We start from the raw sequence: 20,617 nt of genomic DNA on the forward strand, positions 1-20,617 counted from the left end.
TGGGATATTTACCATTTTATTGAGACATTTTCTTGTGTAGTTTCTAGTAACATCCATAGGGCAGTTGGCTAAATTGACCAAGTGTCTATAGACATTGACAAATGAAAAGTCAGTCCAGAGCGATGGCAATGTTTCTTGGTGTGAATATCATATACATGTGAATATCTGCATGGTGCTCATCATTGAAAAAAAATGGCAGCACTGAGTGTCTGTGTTGAGTTCTGCTGGTCAGCAAGTTGCAGAACTCAGAACTTTAACTGTGCCATCCCTATAACTATAAAATATTTTACCTTTTGTAAAATATTTTATAGTGTGCGGTCCTTTCCTGTGTTGCTGCTCTGCAGTGATCTGAGAATCTTGGTCATCAATATAACATTATTAGTTATGGCGTTGTCCGTCCCTGCTGAGGCTTTAGAGCTGTGCTGCATACTGACAACGTCACCACTGGTCTGCTTGGGCTCCGCGCGGCGGAAAAGATGTCTCATAGTGGCCTGGAGACAGCAGGAGAAGTAAATTATTTGGAGAATCAATGAGTAAAAAAATGATGATGGACATATCACACCTGAAGGGACAGGTGGATGTGGAGAAAAGAAGAAAAATGTCAAGTTAGGTTGAAGAATGTGGAGGAAGAGAATAGGAAAAGTACTTCAGTCTTACCTGGAAATTATTTGTAACAAAACAGTAGACAACAGGATCCATACAGCTATTCAAACTGCTGAGGGTGACAGTTAGATGGTACACTATCACATGGTGAGGCATGTCAGGGTAGAAGTATACCACCACCTGCAGCACAAACAGGCAATGCCAAATGTTCCCATAAAAGCAAATACATTTTTATCATAAGGTCAAACAAAAACGTTAATTTCATTCATATGTTTATTGTGTTTCACTGTATTTTATTAAAAAATGTTTACTGTTTTTATCTTTGTTGTATTTTATTAAAATTATAACTTTGAGATCCTTACTATTTTCCCTATTTTGTATTCAGCTTTTTTAAAATAACATCCTATTGTATTTTAGTTTAGTATTTTATGTTAACTTTGCAGTCAATGACTGCCTGAAGTCTAGAAGCCATTTCTATCCAAATGCTCAGTTTTCTCCTGTAAGATGCTCTGCCAGGACTTTACTGCAGTCATCTTCAGTGGCTGTCTGTTTGTGGATCTTTCTGAATTCAGTTTTGTCTTTGGTAACTGAAAAGCCTACTCTACTGGGTTGACTGACTTGGGCATTGAACACTGTCTGATTTCTTTGTCTTGGGAAACACTCTGGTTGCTTCTGCGGTAAGATTTTTGTCACCATGAAGTGCTTTCTGGATCTGATCAGAGAGTACAGCCCTGTACACCTCACAGTTCATCCTGCTGCTTCTGTTAGCAGTTGCATCATCAATAAATACTAATGACCCTGTTATACTGGCAGCCATACATGCCCATGCGATATCACTGGCTCCAACCATGTTTGACATATAACGTGGTATGCTTTGGATCATGAGCTTTTTCTTTGCTTCTCCATATTTTTCTCTTCCCACAATTCAGGTACAAGTTAATCTTTGTGTCATCTGTCCAAATAATCTTTTCCTGCACTGTTCAGGCTCTTTTAGATGGTTTCTGACAAAGTCTAATCTGCCCTTCCTGTCCTTAAGTTTAACCAGTGGATTTGCACCTTGCTGTAAACCCTTTGTGTTTACATTCATGAAGGCGTCTCTTGATTGCAGACTCTGACAATGATACATGAACCTCCTGGAGAGTGTTAGTGAGGAAACAGGCTTCATCTGACCATAAAATTATTTATCAGGAAGTTGTCCAATTACATTTGAGCTGCTGAAAATGGAGGACTGTGTACTGTGTGTATATGTATGTGTATACATAAACTTTCTGTCTTTTTAATACATGTCAATATTGGTTTGAAATATTGTACATGTATTTTTGTCTATATATTTATGTTATATATATAGATTTTTCTGTTGCTTTATCACCTGGTAATATTGTCTAATCGAAATTGTCCTGAACCTTCCGGTGACCCACAATGCAGGGTCAAGGTTCACCCAAGCATGGATATAATTTATGAGCAGTTCAAGCAAAGGCTGGTTTTCTGCCTCACATTTGTTCATTTGTAATCCTTTTTAGAGGATAAAGTTGAAAGCATCCACAGTTTCATGGGGGAGAATACAATCATTAATACTACTTGGCCTTTTACTTTATATATACTTGTTGCAAATACTTGTTGCTCACCTGTCTAACATGAAAGGGTGTGAAACAGACTGTGAAGATGATCAGCACAGTTGTCAACAGCTGGACAGCTCTCCTTCTCCTTTCCCTGAGAAAATAAAGTTAAAGATACCATTATCTGCATATTTTTATGGGATATAAACTATCCTATGTGTCAGTGAGTCAAAGACAGACAGATGGCTCACATACACACATGGAACGAAGAGGCTCACATTCAAACCCAATTTCAGTTCAGAATCAACATTTAAGAAAACCCCTGCACATCTTTGGACTGTACGGTGAAGCTGGAATAACTGGAGACAATCCATGTAAACAGTTAATGCAGTGCATCCTAAGAGTATTCAGAGCGCTTCACTTGTTCCACATTTTGTCATGTTACAACCTTATTCCAAAATCGATTTATTTACATTTCACTCGAGATTCTGCACACAATGCCCCATACTGACAATGTGAAAAAGGTTTGCTTGAAATTCTTGCAAATTTATTACAAACAAAAAACAAAAAACACAAACATAACATGTATATAAGTATTCAGAGCCAGTGTGTGATTTCCTCTGAATATTTTGTGGATGCACTTTATTTTCTTCAATACAAGAAAAACAACTTTAGTTTTCTTTCCCGCCATCTGTCAGTGTAATATTGGTTCTACCTACCTGCTCTGTTGCATCAGACGACGGTCTGTTAAAGCCCACATAATGCGCAAAGTGAAGACCACAATGATGACAAGTGGTAGAAAGAACTCAAAGATGGTGAGAAAGAGGAGCTTTGAAAGACAGCAGCCTGTGTGCTGAAAAGCGGTGGAAAGAAAGGAGTAGGTAACCACAATGGCAAACAGCCATACAGAAATGCAAACACATTTGGCCACACTGGAGTTCCTCCAACGACGAGAGGCTTCAGCCTACAAAGACAGAACAGAATGTGCAGCCTTGTAAGTGTCTAGCATTTTCATAAGCACGACTGTGTAACCAAGCTACAGACGACACTCACCTGCACAATGGCAAGGTACCGGTCGACGCATATGCAGGTTAGAAACAGGATACTGCAGTACATGTTGACAAAGTAGCTGAAGATGTGCAGATATGAGCAGGTGATACAAGCTCCTCCACTGTAGTAGAGCAGGATGCGAGTCGGTAGAGAGAGATTCACCAAGAGGTCACTCACGGCCAGGTTGATGGTGTAGATGACTGAGGTGGTCTTTTGCTTGGTGCGGAAACAGAAAACATAAAGTGCAACTATGTTGAGCACCATGCCCACCTGAAAAACCAAAAGAGTTAAAAGATATATGCGAGAAAAATTAGTAAGAGGTACTAATTTTCAACATAGAAATTATGTGCAACATTAAAAAGCCTTCGTCAAAACACCTTACCAGGAAAATAAGGGAGTTTATGACCACCAGTGCAATCCAAAGGCCATAGAAGTCATTGTAGAGCCCCTCATCTAAATGTGCCAGTCTTTGAAGATATCTTTCCATACCACTTGTGTTTGCTGGACCCGATATTTGAGGTGTATTAAAGGAAGTGTTGATGAAAAGCCAAGACTCTGTACCATTAATGTTCATCATCATGATGATGTGCGATGAGGTAATAAGCCACCTTAATGATGTTGATGAGGATTGTGAGGATGACACGGGTGATAAAGTGGAAACTGTCAGAGAGAATAATACAAGTTTTATAGATAGAGATATATACACCACATTTACTGACAGATCCACGCATTAGTTTTCATGTTTAAACAGAAACCTGCAGTTTTACAGTTACATCATCTCTACATCAGGCCTGCCTTGCTGTACTATGTTACTTCCTCTTTTCTATGTTTGACTTCAGCATCTACAGAGAAACACAGGGACACACACTGTCCTCCTTTTCTCTGATGCTCACTCTCTCTGTCTCTGACCTCATACTGGCTGTTGCTGTTGTCACAGATACACTGGCATGGCTATTTTAAACCAATATCTGGCTTGTTGAACCCATATATTTATAATGTAACTATATTTATTTATCACTACAGCAATACTCCCTGAGGGGCTAGGATTAATTCTCATTCCAGCTATTATTACAAATAAAAAATAAATACTTTTGCTCTTATTGGCCAAGATATAACCCTCTCACAAAGTACAGAAACAACATGTCATTACTCTGGACATCCAGGGACCTTTTCATTTAATCATAATAAAAAAGAGATAGATCATTTGTTTTCTTTTCCATTTAAATAGCTCACAAAAGCTTAGATCTATAGTAAGAGAGTCATTTCATGGCTACATTAATTAGCCCCTGTTTGAGCTGGCGTGTGTATGTTTATTTACTTTAATTATTTTACTTTAAGTGACTTTTACTAAAAGTGATCTGAGGATTTTACACCTAAAGCCAACAGGACAGCAGTAGCGTGCTGAGATGAAGACTGTGAAGGAGAAGAAAAAGGTTACCGAATCAATCTCATGGAGAATCTACTGGCATTTAAAGCACTAAAAAAGGCCAAAGTCGCGTGATGTTTCGCATAATGAGCTGGATTTCACTTCTGCATCCTTTGTCTTCCATGACAAATGCAGTTTAATTGCTCCTGTGAGTGCCACCCTGGAAAGGTTTAAGAAGCCCAGTGTATGTGATGCCTGGAGTTTGTGTTTTGTGCTCCCCGCTTACAACAAATCTCTTAGCAAAATAATCATCCGGCTGATGAAAAATGTAGTCTATTCATGCTAATTGGAATAACATGCTCAACTGAGGGTGAGGCATGAATAATGTGATTCATCTGCATGAACCGGAGCAGTCTAGCCACACAACATTAAGAGCACTGAAGGAAATAAATGAGTGTTTTCACAGAGACACCCTCTGATATTAGTCAGCTTATTTGACCTAGTTCATCATTATTAACAGTGCGTACAAGCGTTATAGTGGGGCACTCTGAGGAAAGTTTTTATTTAGGCACTTGCTTCTTTCTCTCTCTTTTATGATATATGCACAAATATGAGTGTTATTCATTCTAAGCAACCCGTGAACTATGTGTAAGTTTCAGCAGAATGGCAAAAAAGTTAGCCCTGTTGTCATTTCTTCTTTATTTTTAATAACTTGGGCATTTAAGAGTTACTTAAAAACTGTTCCCAAACATTCTTTGAGAATTTTTCTTTTCAGTTTGTTAAAGGTTTTCCACTTAGATTTCACTCTTAGAAATGTAGTCAGACATTTTCCCGTGACACTCGTAACTATAGCCAGTTGCATTTAGTTTGCCTTATTATTTGGCTTATTAACCCTTACACACTGTTCAAACCATGTCTTCACAGGATCCAAATGAAATGTTTTAGACTTTATAAATAGCCTATGAGACAATATTAAATTAATGATTAATTATTAATGTTAAATAATGTTTCACAGAGAATGAGAAAGTGTATATTTTTGGGTTTTGTAAAAAAACCCCATCTACTCTTACACAACATCATGCCCTGTTTAATCTAAGTAATAAAAACATCGCAGCTATAATTGTTTAAATATATTTTATTGAAAGTAAAAATGGCGAGATCACTCTGGAATTGTTGGGATTTATTATACATTATAACCATTAAACATCATGTCTACTGCTTATTTTATAACTGCAAACTAGTCTGTGTATCCAAAACAGCAATAAGATACCACCTAGCACTGATATACCCATTCCTTATTCCTCTTCTGAGTTCTATTTTAATCTAATTTAGCTGTCACCTAATTTAATCTCAGAAGTTCAGAATACAGGGATTCTACTTTCATCATTTTTAGATTTTTTAGTTACATTGTTGCTTCTTGCTCTTGCGGGTGCACATCTTGTGTCTGTATCAAGGCACCATCTGACCTCTGTATGACCTCTGTTCCTTATGTGCATCATACATATGATCACTTTTGTTTTTGTTTTTTTTTTTTACTATTTCCAGACCAGCAAGTGCCTACCTCTGTGGGAACCTGGGCAGTAACACAGTGTCAAGGTCACCCTCGAACTCTGTCACCACTATCCCATAGAAAATACACACAGATATGACAGTTACAGTTTCATAGTTTCAAGATTCCCTAAATCCAGAATTTTCTGTGATTTGACCCACACGAGTGGATCTTTAATGCATCTCAACAGACGCGGGTCAAAATTAACCTGAAACAGCCTCAATGTACAAAATCTAGTAGCACCTGCAATCGTATAAATTGACTGACCCTCTCAAGTCATCACTTTTCAGGCTAAACGAATGACATTTAGGATATTTTTACTGATGTCAAATGTCAAATAAAGCATGTAAGAGTTAATACATGTGATACAGCTATAATATGATTGGAATCCTTAGGCAACCCTAACAGCACGACAAGCTCGTGTTTGTTCTTCTATTGCCATCATGGGCCATCAAGTAAAGATTTATGGTAGGAAAATTAAAATGCTATTAATTTAAAATAAAATTTACAGTAGGGCTCACACTCTCTATCTGCTATAAGCTGTCAATACTGCCTAGTGTAACTGTAATGTAATACAGCAACATTAGGCAACCCAGATGTAATCTAATGCATCACTGTCACTGCTCTACCACCTGGCTGTAGCTCAGGTGGTAGAGCAGGTCATCTACTGATTGGAAGGTTGGTGGTTCGATTCCTGGCTTCCCCTAGTCTGCATGCCAAATATTCTTGGGCAAGATACTAACCCCAAATTGCTCTCCGATGCATCCATCGGAGTATGAATGTGTGTGAATGTTAGCTATAAAGCACTTAGAAAGATGTGCTTGTGCGAATGGGTCTGAATGGGTGAATGCACAAGTTGTGTAAAGTGCTTTGAGTGCTCAGATGAGTAGAAAAGCGCTATATAAGAACCAGTCCATTTACTGTTTCCATTTTATTGTTGCTCTTCTTCTTCCGAAATCAAAGACAGTCATGATGCAATGACTGTAAAATGATACTGGGAGGAAAAGAGAGGGCTCAGAGGAAGATCCAAAATAACACTGTGCAAATAAATCCTAGCAGCGTGGGAGTCTGGCTTTATGTGTGTGTGTTTGTGTGTGTGTGTGCTACTGATCTTCTAAAAGACAGCATTTAAGAAAACAAATAAGGCAAAATTATGGAGTGTGATAGTGATATATTATGTTTTTTCCTAGTTTTACTTAAACCCTTCAAGACAACTCTGATTTTAGAGACATATGTACTCGCGATTGGACTAAAAGCTTGCCGTTGGTGTTTCAGCACACCCTGATTAAGAAACAGTTCACAAAAATCTAACTTGGTGAAACACTTCATTAAGTTTTCAATTTTTTGATAAAATAGAAATTTTATATGACATACCTGCTGAGAAAAAGGAGATCAGTCAAATGAGTAACTCTGAAGTCAACTATGATGAAACTGGGGTGTCTTTAAATCCTAATCCAAAAATCCTTCATCGTTGTCCAAGGATGCTTTAGCTTTCAGTGACCTTTGCAACTTTGTATCTTCATCCCCGTTTGTGGAAGTCGTCTTTCTGTGTTAAGCAGTTCATCATCAGGTAGAATTCCATTTCTGTTTCGTGTGCGCCGGTCGTGTCTCTCTTCTCAGGTTTTCTAATTACGAGAGTCGGCTGCAATAATCCTCAACACTCTTCTTCAAATCTGTGAACGAGATGTACTTGCCCATTCTGAATATCTCCAAATTTTTCAAACACCCTCCTGTCTATCGGCTTCTCCATCTGTGTTTGTAAATCTCACCTGTGTCAGTGTGTTCTTATTTTTCTCTTCTCCTATTTCTCCTTCTTTTTCCATCATTTTTAGTCTCTCTCTTCATTCAGCAGCTCGGACTTAATACCTTCCTCCCTCACTCTCTAAAGCTCTTTTCAGTTTCATCCCCGGACAGGAAGTCTTAAAATGTGTTTACATTCCCGGGGACGTGCATGTGCCCATATACACTATGCACACACACACCAGTGTAAAGCACAAGCATGCACACATAAAACATATTCTGTAACAAATGTTGTGCATTTTCTAGGGTTTTTTTTTCTAATTTTGTGACTTTCTTTCATATAAGTGCAGTGATGGATTCTTATATCAAACATGGCCAAAGTTTCAAAAGTTCAGTCAGTGTTTGAAGTAATCCCTGTGAACCAAAAGCTCAGGCTTCAGACTTGGATCTCCATGATGTCAAACAGAAGGAGTATCTTTAACATAGTCCTCTCAAGCACAAGCGTTACATACATCTGCTGTTCAAACCCTTTGTTTGAGCTGAGTTGCCAATCAGGAAAGGCAGATGTTTCAGACAAATGAACTGAGGGCATGCAAAGAGGCATAGTGTAAGATACATATAAATTAGGCTCATCTGCACTTTACTACAATTGAAATAAAAAATATTGGTGAATTTGTATGAAGGAAAATTAGAGGCTAAATATTGTTTGCTGTTTTTCTTCACTGGACTTTTTAAAAATGTGTGAAAATTTGTGTGGATATGCACACGCACATGTGTGTGTTAGACACATCTACTGTATTTTGTAAATGTGTTGATAAATGTATAAAGACATGATTGGATTGCTTTAAAAGTATTTACAAGCAACAATTACATTACAAACATTGAAAAACTCAGTGTCTACATGTAATGTACTCAAATTGATGGACAGGTTTAGGTCTCCTGGTTTCCTGGCAGGAGGATCATCATCACTCATAACTTGTCAGGCTAGCTAGAAAAGATCCGGAATAACGGATGCCAAGAGAAGCGCCATGGATCAACCTGTTAGAACGAGCAGGGTAAGAACAGAATGGAAAGAAGTGCATGGAGCAAGGGCACGGGAACATTTTAGAGAAATACTCAGAGAAAAACATGGAGTAAATATATATGTCTGCACATGTGGGTAAACAGAAGACAGACCGTTACAGTATATAATGTCTTTGTGAATGTAGACTGTTATAGAGATGGTGCATCAATCTGTGGTTAAGAGGATCTGGAAGGTGCAGTTTATATCATTCTGAACACCGATGATTCGTAATAGATGTTGACATTTTTTGCATTTCTTACATTGGTGCAGCCAAGTCTCCTGCCCTCCTTGTTTAACGGGAATGAGAAGATTTTTTAAATTATTCTGTAAACAACTACATGTATCCCTCATGACAACAAGCACAAGAGGAAAACGTGAACTTACTTGTGGAGTCTCTACAGAAACAATAATATCCTTAAAGACAGGAACCAAACTAGCCTTATACAATTTCCTACCAAGTCCATAAAGAAAAAATTATACCTGTTTATTTTTGTTTTGAAGGGATTGCCTCACATATCCAAAGTCCCCTGTCTTATCTACAGTCGAATCACCCGTGATGATTGTTTAACCAAATGTCACATTTGAGAAACTTTATGATTTGTCCCAGACTTCATGTTTAACTCTCTGTCAACCTGACAAAATGCAGGTTCACAGCCCTGTCCTCACACCTATGGATGACTAATGTACTAGCACATGGAGAGAAAGTGAGAATGTGACCTGGTTTTGTGCCCTTGGATAAAATAAAAAACTACAATAAACGGTCACTGTCTTACACTGAATATTTAGCCAGGTAGGCAGTGAGCCTGATCATCGTGACTATCAGTCCTTAAACCCTGGTTTGATAAATGTCTGTGACTAAAGATTGAAGTGTATGAGTATTAATGACTGTGTCTGGATGTATTATTATATCTTTGCAATTTCTGCTTTTACCTTGCTATCATCCAAACACACATTAAATAGTAACCATTAAAAATAAACTGGTAAAAGAAATAGGAGAGTAAGATTTGAGGTTATTTTGGAAAATACATGGTGTATATGACTCTCACTGTAATTTGGGATGCAGGTGAAGTGAAGCATTAACCCAACATCCAAGGATGGGAGTAAATTTGCTTTTCTGAATGCATCACACGATCGTTCTAATATCGATAAAGGAGCTGAAAGAAGAGCTGAGTGGTGAGTGTCACAGACATCATCATCATCATCTTGACTACAGATTCATACCACTGCCTGGAGGTATTAATATTGGATTACTTCAGAGCCTCAGACAACAGGGTCTTGAATTTAATGACAGGAGCCACTGGCGGTACATACAGGTGTAAAATTACTATGCACTGCTGTACAACGAACACTGTTAAGGGGTGAAAGGAGTGCTTAGGAGTAAGCTGGAAGGAAACTGCAGTAGTTGTCTTTTTTCTCAGTGTTCTTTGAGGTATGATTCTCTGAATGGTTAAGTCTCGGTAGGGTGGTAGAAAAAAGTAATCCTTCAATAGAGTAACTTTTATCAGCAGTGTGATCTTATACAGTGGCAATTATGGTAAATGGCCTGTATTTGTATAGTGCTTTACTAGTCCCTTAGTCCCCAAAGCGCTTTACACATCCAGTCATCCATCCATTCACACACTGGTGATGGCAAGCTACATTGTAGCCACAGCCACCCTGGGGCGCACTGACAGAGGCGAGGCTGCCGGACACTGGCGCCACCGGGCCCTCTGACCACCACCAGTAAGCAACGGGTGAAGTGTCTTGCCCAAGGACACAACAACCGAGACTGTCCAAGCCGGGGCTCGAACCGGCAACCTTCCAATTACAAGACAAACTCCCAACTCGTGAGCCACGTGAGCCATTAGATATGCCTTCTAATTTGGTAAATGTTAAATTACTGTCTCCTAATCTAATTATTACAAACCTTCAAATTGTACACTAACAGGTGAAAGAGAAATTAGTCACCAACTCGGAGATTGTCTTTTCTCATAGCCTTAAATATCTGCCTAGTCTACAGAAATCTAAGGAGAAAAGGCAATACAGTTCCACAGTAAATGAGTACAGCTCTGAAACATCGTCTTCCAAAAGCTGCTTCAAGTTCAGATATTTGCAAAAATTTCCAACATTGTTGAAAGTTTAACAGCGAGAAGTTGAGTGAAAGTTAGAATTTATCTTAAATGATCTACTTTAAGTTGGGCCTCTAAAATATACAGTCACTTTGTTACATACAACCATTCAACTGAAGATTAATGCAAGTATGTATGAGTCAACACACAGCAGCACATTTAGGCTTGACATAGTTAAAACAACCTTAACAAAAGTGAAAGCAGATGGGCTACAGCAGCAGCAGATCACACCAGGTATCACTCCAGTCAGCTAAAAATAGGAAACTGAGGCTGTAATTCAAGTCTGGATTTCTGATTTCCATGTGGATGGCAGTCAGAATTTGGGCTTTAACAATATGAAAGCATGGATCCCTCATATTTTGTATCAAAGTTTCAGGCTGCTGGTGGTGTAATGGCATGGGGTAAATTTTCTCTGGACACTTTGGACGCCTTAGTACAAGGCAAGCACCATTTAAATACCACAGCCTACCTAAGCATTGTTGACTATACAACCAAATTATGAGAACAGTGCACCCAGGTACCGAAGGCTGCTTCTAGCTGGTAACGCACCCTTGACACAAAGCTCCTGTCATCTCAGACTGTTTTTTAAAAATTACAATCAGTTCACTCATTTGGCCTCCAGTTACCAACAGAGCACCTCTGGATTGTGGTGGAAAAGGAGATTCACATCATTGATGTGCAGCTGACAAATCTGTGTCAAAAATCTCTGAGCACCTTGTTGAGTATTTGCCACAAAGAATGAAGGCAGCTCTGAGTGCAAAAAGGAGTCCAAACCGATGCTATCAAGGCTTTTCGAGTGTAAACAGGATGTGCAATTTTTTTTTTTACAAAATTAAAATCTCAACTTCCCTTTCTAGCAATATATTTACATATGGCCGCACGGAGGAAAGAAAATACATGAAGGCTATGAGAACGCTGCACTTGTCTTCTTGTTTTCTGCATGTTTCACTTTCAATACCAAATATTGTCTATTTACTTTTAATCTTCTTTTTTTTTTTTACTTTTGAACTAAAATGAGAAAGACCATGTTCATGCCAAAATGGGAAAAAAATCTAAATAACACACACTTCATAAGACTTAAATCAAAACTTTATTTTCAGACACAAACTGTAGTTTGAATTATCATCAGACGTTATTACTTGGCACTAGTCTGGTGTTTAATACAGCACATTCTGTAATTGTTTTTACCACATTATTCGTTTTTGTTGTCATACAAAATTTAAAAAAAGTCAGTACAAAAAAAAGTGGTGCCGCAATTGATACATGGCAGCTTCTCAGTTAAAAAACAAACAAAAAACACCCCAAACATACACACACAGACTTTATAACCAATAACCACAATTTGAAAGAGAAAGTTACATTAATAAAATCCTAGAAGCATACATTCTTCTTATGATCCTCCCCTCACAGTAAAACCAGACAGTTTAAGGCCCCTTTGGTCACAAAGTGAAAAATGATTGGATCATACATCTCTTTCCTAACCAACAACAACCCTTTGAATCATGGTGTCATAGTAGCATTTCATAGTGTTCAAGCACAGTGTCTACACTGTGATCCACATGCTAAAGATAAGATATAGAGTAAAGAAGACCCTCTGTCTGCTGTTCTCACAGTACCAATAACGACAAACTCACCATAACTATGAATCCCCAAACTAACCATCAGAGGTTTTTACAAGGCACTGAAATAAAAAAAATCCCCTGAGTATGATGCTGCATGCTACATCACCTTTCTCCTTATGTTACAGTAATGTTTCAAGATGGACATTTAACTATTTCTGCATTACTGTATTCTCAGCTTTTCCAGCAGGACGACACAAAAGTCAATGTGTCTAATGTAAACACACTACAACCACAACACAGTCGATGTGACCCGCTCATCCTGACATGTAGGAGTAGCGGACGATATGTGTTACCTGTGCTTTAGTCTAGTGGTATTTATACTTAAGTAAGAAAGATGTGTTGCAAGTTGTGTGAATATACATGTGTATTAGTCTCCCTCCTGTCTGTAGTGAATGACATAGTAGTCGTGGACGTACATGAGGACAGCAAACGGCTGACCGATAATGATGGAAATCCAAACTGCAGCGTTGCCGTAGTTACCACGCAGGAAACAGCCAACGAACCAGGCTAACGGAAGCTGGTGAGCGAATAAAACATCATTTAAAAAAGCCCACAAGGAGTAATCATGACATATCACTAATGACAGCCCTAATTAAGCTAACTTTAATTTATTTAACTTCTTATTTCTTTTTGTTTGTAAATATCAAACCCAGAGAGGCAGCCTATGATAGCTGATTATCATTGGTACATCAAACATCCCCCGCTATATTAATAAGGCTATTTATTAAGTTAATTATTTCGGGGTCAAACACTGACAACACCGCAAGATGTCCATCAACAGTTCAAAGAAATACCATAAAAACGTCTGTATTTTGACCCTCTGTATGACTTAGTTATATACAATGATGACATCTGGTCTCCATATAGCTTTTTTTTTTTCTTTTAGCATTTTTAAACACTGAGCAGGAATTTGCACCCATGTTACATTAAAAATTTAAGTACACGGCAGTTTGTGTCAACTGTAGCTGTATATGTATCGTCTTACCTGTGCCATCATGCCCATAAAAGCCCATAACCTGAACATTCTGAGGGGAACACTCACTAAGTACTGGCAGATAGGGAAACACACAGGGAAAGAAAAATCAGAATCATCAATATTCAGCTATAATTTCTAGAAATATGCTTGACGACTTGCACCACACTGATAAAGAGCTACAACACTGTGTACATTGTATTTTGTCTAGGTCAACGTGCGGTCATGTAAGAAAGGATGTTTTTCACAGCAATGTATGCAATCCTGTGAAAAACAAAACACACCCGATGATTTACCAGCTTGCAGAAACACCTTTAGCAGCAATAACTTGAAGCAGATAATTTCTGTATGACTTTGGCTACATCCACACGTACACGGGTATTTTTGAAAACGGAGATTTTCCGTTTTCAGAAATAATCCTGTCCACACGTAAATGCAGAAATGAAGGAAAACGCTGCTAAGAACATGCCAAAGTAACAGGTGGCGATATATTCCTATCCGTGTAAAAATGTTGGCCAATCAGAAGTCTAGAAGCCTCGGTGGGAAATAGTAAACAAAGATGGGGCATAGAAGCAGAACCAAGTCGTATGTGTGGAGGGACAGTAACTGTGTGTGTATATGTAAGCATTTAAACACTGCAGAGAGTACAATTAACAGTAACAGTATTGTAGAAATTCATTTCACTGAAACAATAACGTGGCGCACAAAAAAGGCGCACACCTTTGACACTGCGTTTTCTGCGTTTTCTCCGTTTTTCTCGTCCACACAGTAAATGCAAAAACTGAGTTTTCAAAAATACCCGGGTACGTGTGGACGTAGCCTTTATCAGTCATGGAGGCATTTTGAGCCACACTTATTTACAACATTTCAGTTCAGTTCAATGAGGTCTGGACTTTGACACCTTCATTCTTTTCTTTTTCAGCTATTCTGTTGTAGATTTGCTGCTGTGCTTGGGACCATTGTCCTGTTGCATGACCCAGACACTGGTCACGGTCAGGTCACTGAATGCAAGGCGCTCATGTACTGTGGCTGCAAAACAAGCCCAAATCATCACCCCTCCACCACTGTGCTTTACATTTAGCATGAAGAGTTTGTGCTGATATGCTGTGTTCTTGTTCTGGTCACTTTGGTCTCATCTGTTTAAACAACATTGTTCCAAAAGTTTTGTGGTCTGAACCACAAAACTTCTGTAATGTCCTGAACATCAATAAATGCTCCGGATGAGCAAAGAGGAAAAATTTCTGCTTTCATAGAGGTGCTAAGACTTCTTTACTAGTAAACCAATCAGTGCATTTGATTAGCAGCACCTGGTTGCTACTGTTTTTCCCTTTTTGAATGACAGTGAAAGCTCAGCAGAAAAAGCAGTTCTGGTCTCTATTCTTACCTCATGAAAAAAAGCTGACAAGAAGAAGACAGCTGATTGGCTGAACATTTTGCTGAATCCTCTCCTCAGAAGCGGCTTGTAAAAGTGTCTGCAAGACACAGAAGAACAGATATAAAAATGTGTGAATACCTACATTTAAATCAGAGAGGCAGATTATTCTGAGAACAAATTATATTTTTTCAGTAAACTAGAATTTGTTTACCATGTGTACTACAGTAGACCTGCTGTAATTCTGTCTCTCTAAGAGAAAATACACTTTAGAAAGCACCGCGTTCACTTCATCTTGTTTAATAGAAATGTATTTGCTCCTGTTGCTGTATTTACCACCGCTGCTTATTCAATCACAGCCAGATGAATCCACTTCCTAAATACATCAGTGTGCCTTGTTAAGCGCATCCCGCTGCATCAAATTCACCGCCGTCTCCTGTGCCGAGTCCTATAATTTAATTCCTCCCTTCTAATGTCCTACTGTGTGAATAATTCACTTTACCGTAGACACCACTTGTGCACTGGGATGTTCCAGTTCTGCCAGAAATATGTCACCGACTCCGAATTCCTATAAAAAAAATAATAATCATAAAAAAAAAAAGCCATCAAACAGTGTGCTGGATTACAGCCTCTAAATAATGGATTTAAAGCAGCTTGATTAATATTGATAGACATAAGGAAATTGTTTTCATGAGAAAGGAGGAAATAAAAGCAATTATTCCACAGTCCACTGACTGACACCTATTTACAAATATTAGAAATACACAAACTGATTCATAAGTTTACTGCTTTGATTATACAAATGGCATTGATATAAACTAAATACATTCATGAGAATGCACATAAATCCGCTCTCTTATGCACACACATGCAGTTATTAGCTACTCTGAAAAAGTGTTTGAGCACAGTCCACCACACCTCATAAAAATCACAAACAACACAGACAAAAACTTACCACCAGTCTTTGTAAAACTGTCTGTCACCAAAGAGCAGCAGCTCAGCTGTGAAGTTCAAAGATGAGTGGAAGAACCAATAGAAAAACATCAGCCAAAGCAAGTGATTAGGAACCTGGAAAGACAAATTCAAGTCTCGTGAACAAGAACAACACATGACTCTCACCCAACATGCTGCTGCATGCTCAGTATACGCAGTAACTGTTTACAGCTTAAATATAAATCGGCATATGCGTGCACACTACATGCATGTATTTGCTTTAATGATGACTGAGAAGTTGCACTACAGTTGTAGCATGATCTCTGGTTATAAATAAACTGTAGCTTTATACTGCATGTCCAAAACACAAGTACAAGAACTGGAAATTAACAGTTCTGATCTTTTGCTTCACATTTTTATCAAAACTGGAGCTTTGTTTTCATGTCATGGTCATGTATAGTGTTTACTCACAGCCAGTCGCAGGAGTCTCTCAGTCATCCTGGACAAATCCATGTCCTACAGGAGAGAAAACATGAGAAAGAGGCGTGAATTGACAAACACAGTAAAGGTTGTTACACACCAAGCACATTCCTAAAAAGTGAGAAGAAATTCATGCATTTTTAAATCCGAACTTGTTGCATAACTTCAATTTCATCCAATTATCACGAGAATGCAGCAGCAAGGAGAATTTCATCCACTGAGCCGACTGATGTGGAACGTTGTCTGAGGTAAAGAATAATAACATATTATAGTTTACTATTTACATGTTTTTGTAAATTCAACACTTGTGGGAGCTTTGAGCCAAGAGTGCACTTGTTGCCAAATGCAGTGGTCTGATTGGTCAGATCTGAGCAGAAAATTGAGCTTGGTTGCAAATAAGGTTGAAAATTTGCAAAATTATGCAGCTGGTGTGAACGTTACAGATAGGACTCCAAAATTTATTTTTAAGGCACAAAATACTTGAACAGATTTTACACATCTGGTTTAAAACCACTTCACACTTGTAGCGTCTGTCTCATTTTGCCTGACTTACCTCTAGTGGTTTCATTGAGCTCTGAATGATGGGAATCATCCACTGACAGAAAGAGAAAAAAATACTCAAGCTACTTTAAGACATGAGCTGCAATGTGCACATTTTAAACGGTGATGTTTAGGTTTATCCGACTGTACCTGCTGAGTGAGTCCAACTAACAGCTGGGTGAAAAAAAGCTGCGGAGAAAGGCACAAATTGATAGAGTGACATTATTTCAGTGATATAAATGGCCTTTTTTCAGTTTCACTCTTAAAGGATGCACCTGTTTGTCTGACATGTTGGGATTGTGCCCTGTGTTGTTGATCAAACTTGTACATACACTGCATCGTATCCATAACCTAATATTTCTGCAGAAATACGCCACCTTTACTGTGATACTGTGATACTTCTAATCGTCTAATCGTCGTGTGTCTGTGCTTACTTTGAACACACAGCTACGCTTAAGTTTAATGGGTGATGCTGACATGAGATATTTCCTCACCATCTCAAAGAGTCTCCTTAGCAGGAAGCTCATGCGAATGTTTGGAGAGCGGGGGAAGTTGAGCTCATAGCACAGAGTTGGCGCAAAGATGAAGTAGTACATGTCTACAGAGGTGGAGAGAAAGTCAGTGTCTTAACCAGAACATGTGACACAGTAAAACAGAAACAGTGGTGCATCACAGAAACACGATCAACTCACATCCCAGCAAACAGTAATGATAATAAAAGCTCTGAGTACCTCGGAGGGTGAGGTTGCCAGGATAGCACACTTTGCGTTCACCTTCATAGAAACGCTGTTCTGACGGGCCTGTACCAGACATAAATAAAATTTACACCATTCATGTAAGTTTCATCAGAAAGCTGTGATGTCAACAATCTGCCAGTAGATGTCACCATAACAGCACGAGCAATATACTGAAACCTCTTTCTGGGTAGAAACTAAATCACATTAAAAGCCATTTCGAGTATAAAAACAAAATGATAATGTATATTGCTTACTTTCCTATGATGTCAGTGAGTGTAAAATATAAATCTAAATAAGCATGCGTATGTGTGACTTACAAGACAGTGACCTGGACAGTTTCTTTGCCTTCATAGTGCTCAGCTCTCTGCACCACAAGTTGACATCCTTATAGGAGTACAGTTTAAGTAAGATAATGGTGTAAGTACCAAGTACGAATAAACCACCAACTGTCATGGGGAGAGGGAGAAAAAGAGGTAAGGATTAGCACTGTGGACAAACTAATGCAGAAACATGTAATTAGCTCATATGTGATCTAAGAAGAAGATGATGAGGAAGATATGAGGGGATGCTAACAGACAGGAAAAAATAGCGAAGAAGAATGGATGAGGACATAAAAACTAAGAGAACAATGCGAGGGAAAAAAATTATGGGATGTACGTTAGAAGCAGAGCCAGGGACAGGATGGAAAACAGAGCAGAGAGGTAGGAGAGTGAAAAAATGGAAAGGAGACGGACAATGAGAGGCTGTCATTTGATCTGGAACAAACAGCAAAACAAGCTCAGCTGAATAAATCATCTCAACACAAAGTATAAAAGCAGTCTAACTATGCCAAGGACATTATTACATAGTCACCATGTTGTTGTTGTTTTTATGAGAGAATGTGCACTCAGAAACCTGTGCCAAAGTTTGTGCTAATTGGCCAATGAGGAAAAGCTGATTTGAAAGGAGATCAATAAACATATTTAGTAAATTGCAAGCGCACGCTTACACCAGCTTGCCTACCGGGGCTTTATCAATAGTCACCATATGCTTGATAGAAAGGGATCAAGCCAGACAGAGAACAAACACGCACACGTATATATGCACAAACACTCAGAAACGCACAAACAAAAACTGCCTGTTGTGCCAGCAGGGTGAGGAGGAGGTCAGCACACCTGGCAGCAAACCATACCAGATCTTATCCATTAACCATCTGTCTCTCTGGCTCAGTGTGGCTCCTAAACTGCTAGATTTTCTTCAAGACAGTGACTCAAGAGATAGGAATCGTAAAAAAAATAAATAAATAAGCACACAGAGGCGAGCCTGAGTGGGGAAAACATGCCAAAACCAGCCCCCTCTCAGATGTGGTGTCGCCTAACGCTGTACTACACTATGCAAAGAAAGCTTTGATAGCTTTATGCATGCAGTTTCTGAGTCGTAGTTTGATAAGCTGAGTAAGAGCGTGCTTTAGAATATTAGAGGGTGGTTTACACCTGCTTATAAAAATACACAACGTATGTGGCACTTTACACCATCTATGTGGACGTCTGAATATCTGTGTGATTTTTATTTTTTCAGTTTTTCAAATTCGCACTGTTATCAGAAACACTGCTGTAAGGACACTCAAACCCAGGTGCACACACTTAAAGCCATGATGCATTAAAGGACCAATCCAAAGCTTTGGAAATAATGAAATGATGTCAGCAGATAACAGTAAAGTTTAGTAGTATGTTACCAAATTTGATTGAATATCTATAAATGTGTCCTTTTTCCCGTCTGTCACACAGAATTAGCTGTGTTTTGTAATAGGACGTTGCATTTACATGATAATTGACAATGTGACTATGAAATCATCCCTAATATATGCCCCCAAAACCTAATATCAGTATGTACACATATTAGTACATACACACACCTGCCCTCTGTCAATTGTCCTTCCTGTGCGAACAGCAGTGCAGAGAAAACAGACAGACAGATGGACCGACTCCTTTACTTCTACACCTCCCAGTGAGAGAACAGATGAGATGAGGGAGGAGAAGAGGAGAGAAAAAATAACCCAAAAGGGGAAACAATGACTTTCTGGGATAAAATAAACCAGCCTTACATAGGAAACTCCCAACATGGATGTCCTTTGAATGATTTAAAGTCAGGGGTGTGCTTACTAAAGCTTGAAGAGTAAAGGACTGGTGCTGTGCCAAAACAACTGAACTAAATACATTTATCAAGTCCATGACATAAAACACTCCTACCGTGGAACATTTGCAGATTAAGTGACAAATGTGACCTTGTCGGTGAAATATTTGTCAAGTGTCAAGTTCATTACGTGTTCCAGCTGAAACTATACAACCCCGGTACAGGCTAAGATTTAACCGTAGTATAAGCCAGTCAGTCGGGGGAAACAGTGAAATTTGGATAACCACCACCACCATCAAGAAATTTGCGATGACACAGCAGTTAAATTTCCTGCAAATTATTGTCATCAAGCAATAACATTTCAGTAGATGCAATAATCTATTGTTTTTATACAGAGTAATGCACATTAATGTGATTGTTTCATGGTAAAAAAAAAAAGGTGCTTAAAGAGTATTTCTCATTAAATTTATGAGGACTTCTGTGTACTTGTCTTTCCTGTAAAAATATGGTGTGCTGTATTCCCAGTTCATCATGGGTCAATCATGTATGATGAAGACAGAAGGTAGTGAACCTTGAATAACCCTGCACAGCAAGCCACACCCCTTTCCATTCCTTTCCTATCCTTTCTTCTCCTTTCCTCCCCTCTCCTCTCCTCAGAGCCAGCTGGAAACAATCCAGTCATGACCAACTGGTCCATTACCACTAACCGACTCCAATTATGACTCTGTATCAGAGATGCCTTTTACTGCACTGCCGAACTGGCTGCGTGTTTCTGTGAAGGGCAAGGAAGTGGATGTTCTCTTAATCTTTATT

At 38.7% G+C, this 20,617-nt stretch overlaps 2 protein-coding genes across 4 annotated transcripts in view; both read right to left on the reverse strand.

The window, feature by feature from the left end:
- On the reverse strand, window positions 1-8,783 carry LOC146508213 (G-protein coupled receptor 20-like). 2 transcript variants are annotated; one of them, XM_085177771.1, is made up of 7 exons: window positions 7,499-8,783; window positions 3,592-3,869; window positions 3,213-3,479; window positions 2,879-3,123; window positions 2,229-2,313; window positions 658-783; window positions 1-491 (listed from the first exon to the last, which is right to left on the reverse strand). In XM_085177771.1, exons 2-7 carry the CDS (start codon window positions 3,787-3,789, stop codon window positions 306-308), a joined length of 1,107 nt encoding a protein of 368 aa, XP_085033897.1. In that variant the 5' UTR covers window positions 3,790-3,869; window positions 7,499-8,783; the 3' UTR covers window positions 1-305. The 2 variants fall into 2 exon arrangements, with proteins under 2 accessions (XP_085033897.1, XP_085033898.1); XM_085177772.1 differs by lacking the exon at window positions 7,499-8,783 and adding an exon at window positions 7,034-7,488 and having other exon boundaries at window positions 3,592-6,727.
- The window catches only part of LOC146508214 (diacylglycerol O-acyltransferase 1-like), a 21,586-nt gene continuing 9,750 nt past the window's right edge, over window positions 8,782-20,617 (reverse strand). For both annotated transcript variants that reach the window (XM_085177770.1, XM_085177768.1), the window contains 11 exons: window positions 18,010-18,138; window positions 17,687-17,755; window positions 17,450-17,553; window positions 17,106-17,144; window positions 16,969-17,010; window positions 16,407-16,451; window positions 15,958-16,070; window positions 15,505-15,570; window positions 15,015-15,102; window positions 13,643-13,705; window positions 8,782-13,174 (listed from right to left, as the gene is read on the reverse strand). In XM_085177770.1, the coding sequence (XP_085033896.1) occupies window positions 13,025-13,174; window positions 13,643-13,705; window positions 15,015-15,102; window positions 15,505-15,570; window positions 15,958-16,070; window positions 16,407-16,451; window positions 16,969-17,010; window positions 17,106-17,144; window positions 17,450-17,553; window positions 17,687-17,755; window positions 18,010-18,138 (908 nt within the window). In that variant the 3' untranslated portion in view covers window positions 8,782-13,024. The remainder of the gene's footprint in view (window positions 13,175-13,642; window positions 13,706-15,014; window positions 15,103-15,504; window positions 15,571-15,957; window positions 16,071-16,406; window positions 16,452-16,968; window positions 17,011-17,105; window positions 17,145-17,449; window positions 17,554-17,686; window positions 17,756-18,009; window positions 18,139-20,617) is intronic.

Source organism: Neolamprologus multifasciatus, chromosome 11 (assembly GCF_963576455.1).
Source record: "Neolamprologus multifasciatus chromosome 11, fNeoMul1.2, whole genome shotgun sequence".
NCBI classification, from domain to species: Eukaryota; Metazoa; Chordata; class Actinopteri; order Cichliformes; family Cichlidae; genus Neolamprologus; species Neolamprologus multifasciatus.

Coding starts and splice junctions, on each gene's coding strand:
- LOC146508213 (XM_085177771.1), bottom strand. CDS start 3,789: ATGATGATGAACATTAATGGTACAGAGTCTTGGCTTTTCATCAACACT. Junction 3,124..3,212: donor GGTACCTTGCCATTGTGCAG/GTGAGTGTCGTC, acceptor CTGTCTTTGTAG/GCTGAAGCCTCTCGTCGTTG. Junction 2,314..2,878: donor CGTCTGATGCAACAGAGCAG/GTAGGTAGAACC, acceptor TTATTTTCTCAG/GGAAAGGAGAAGGAGAGCTG.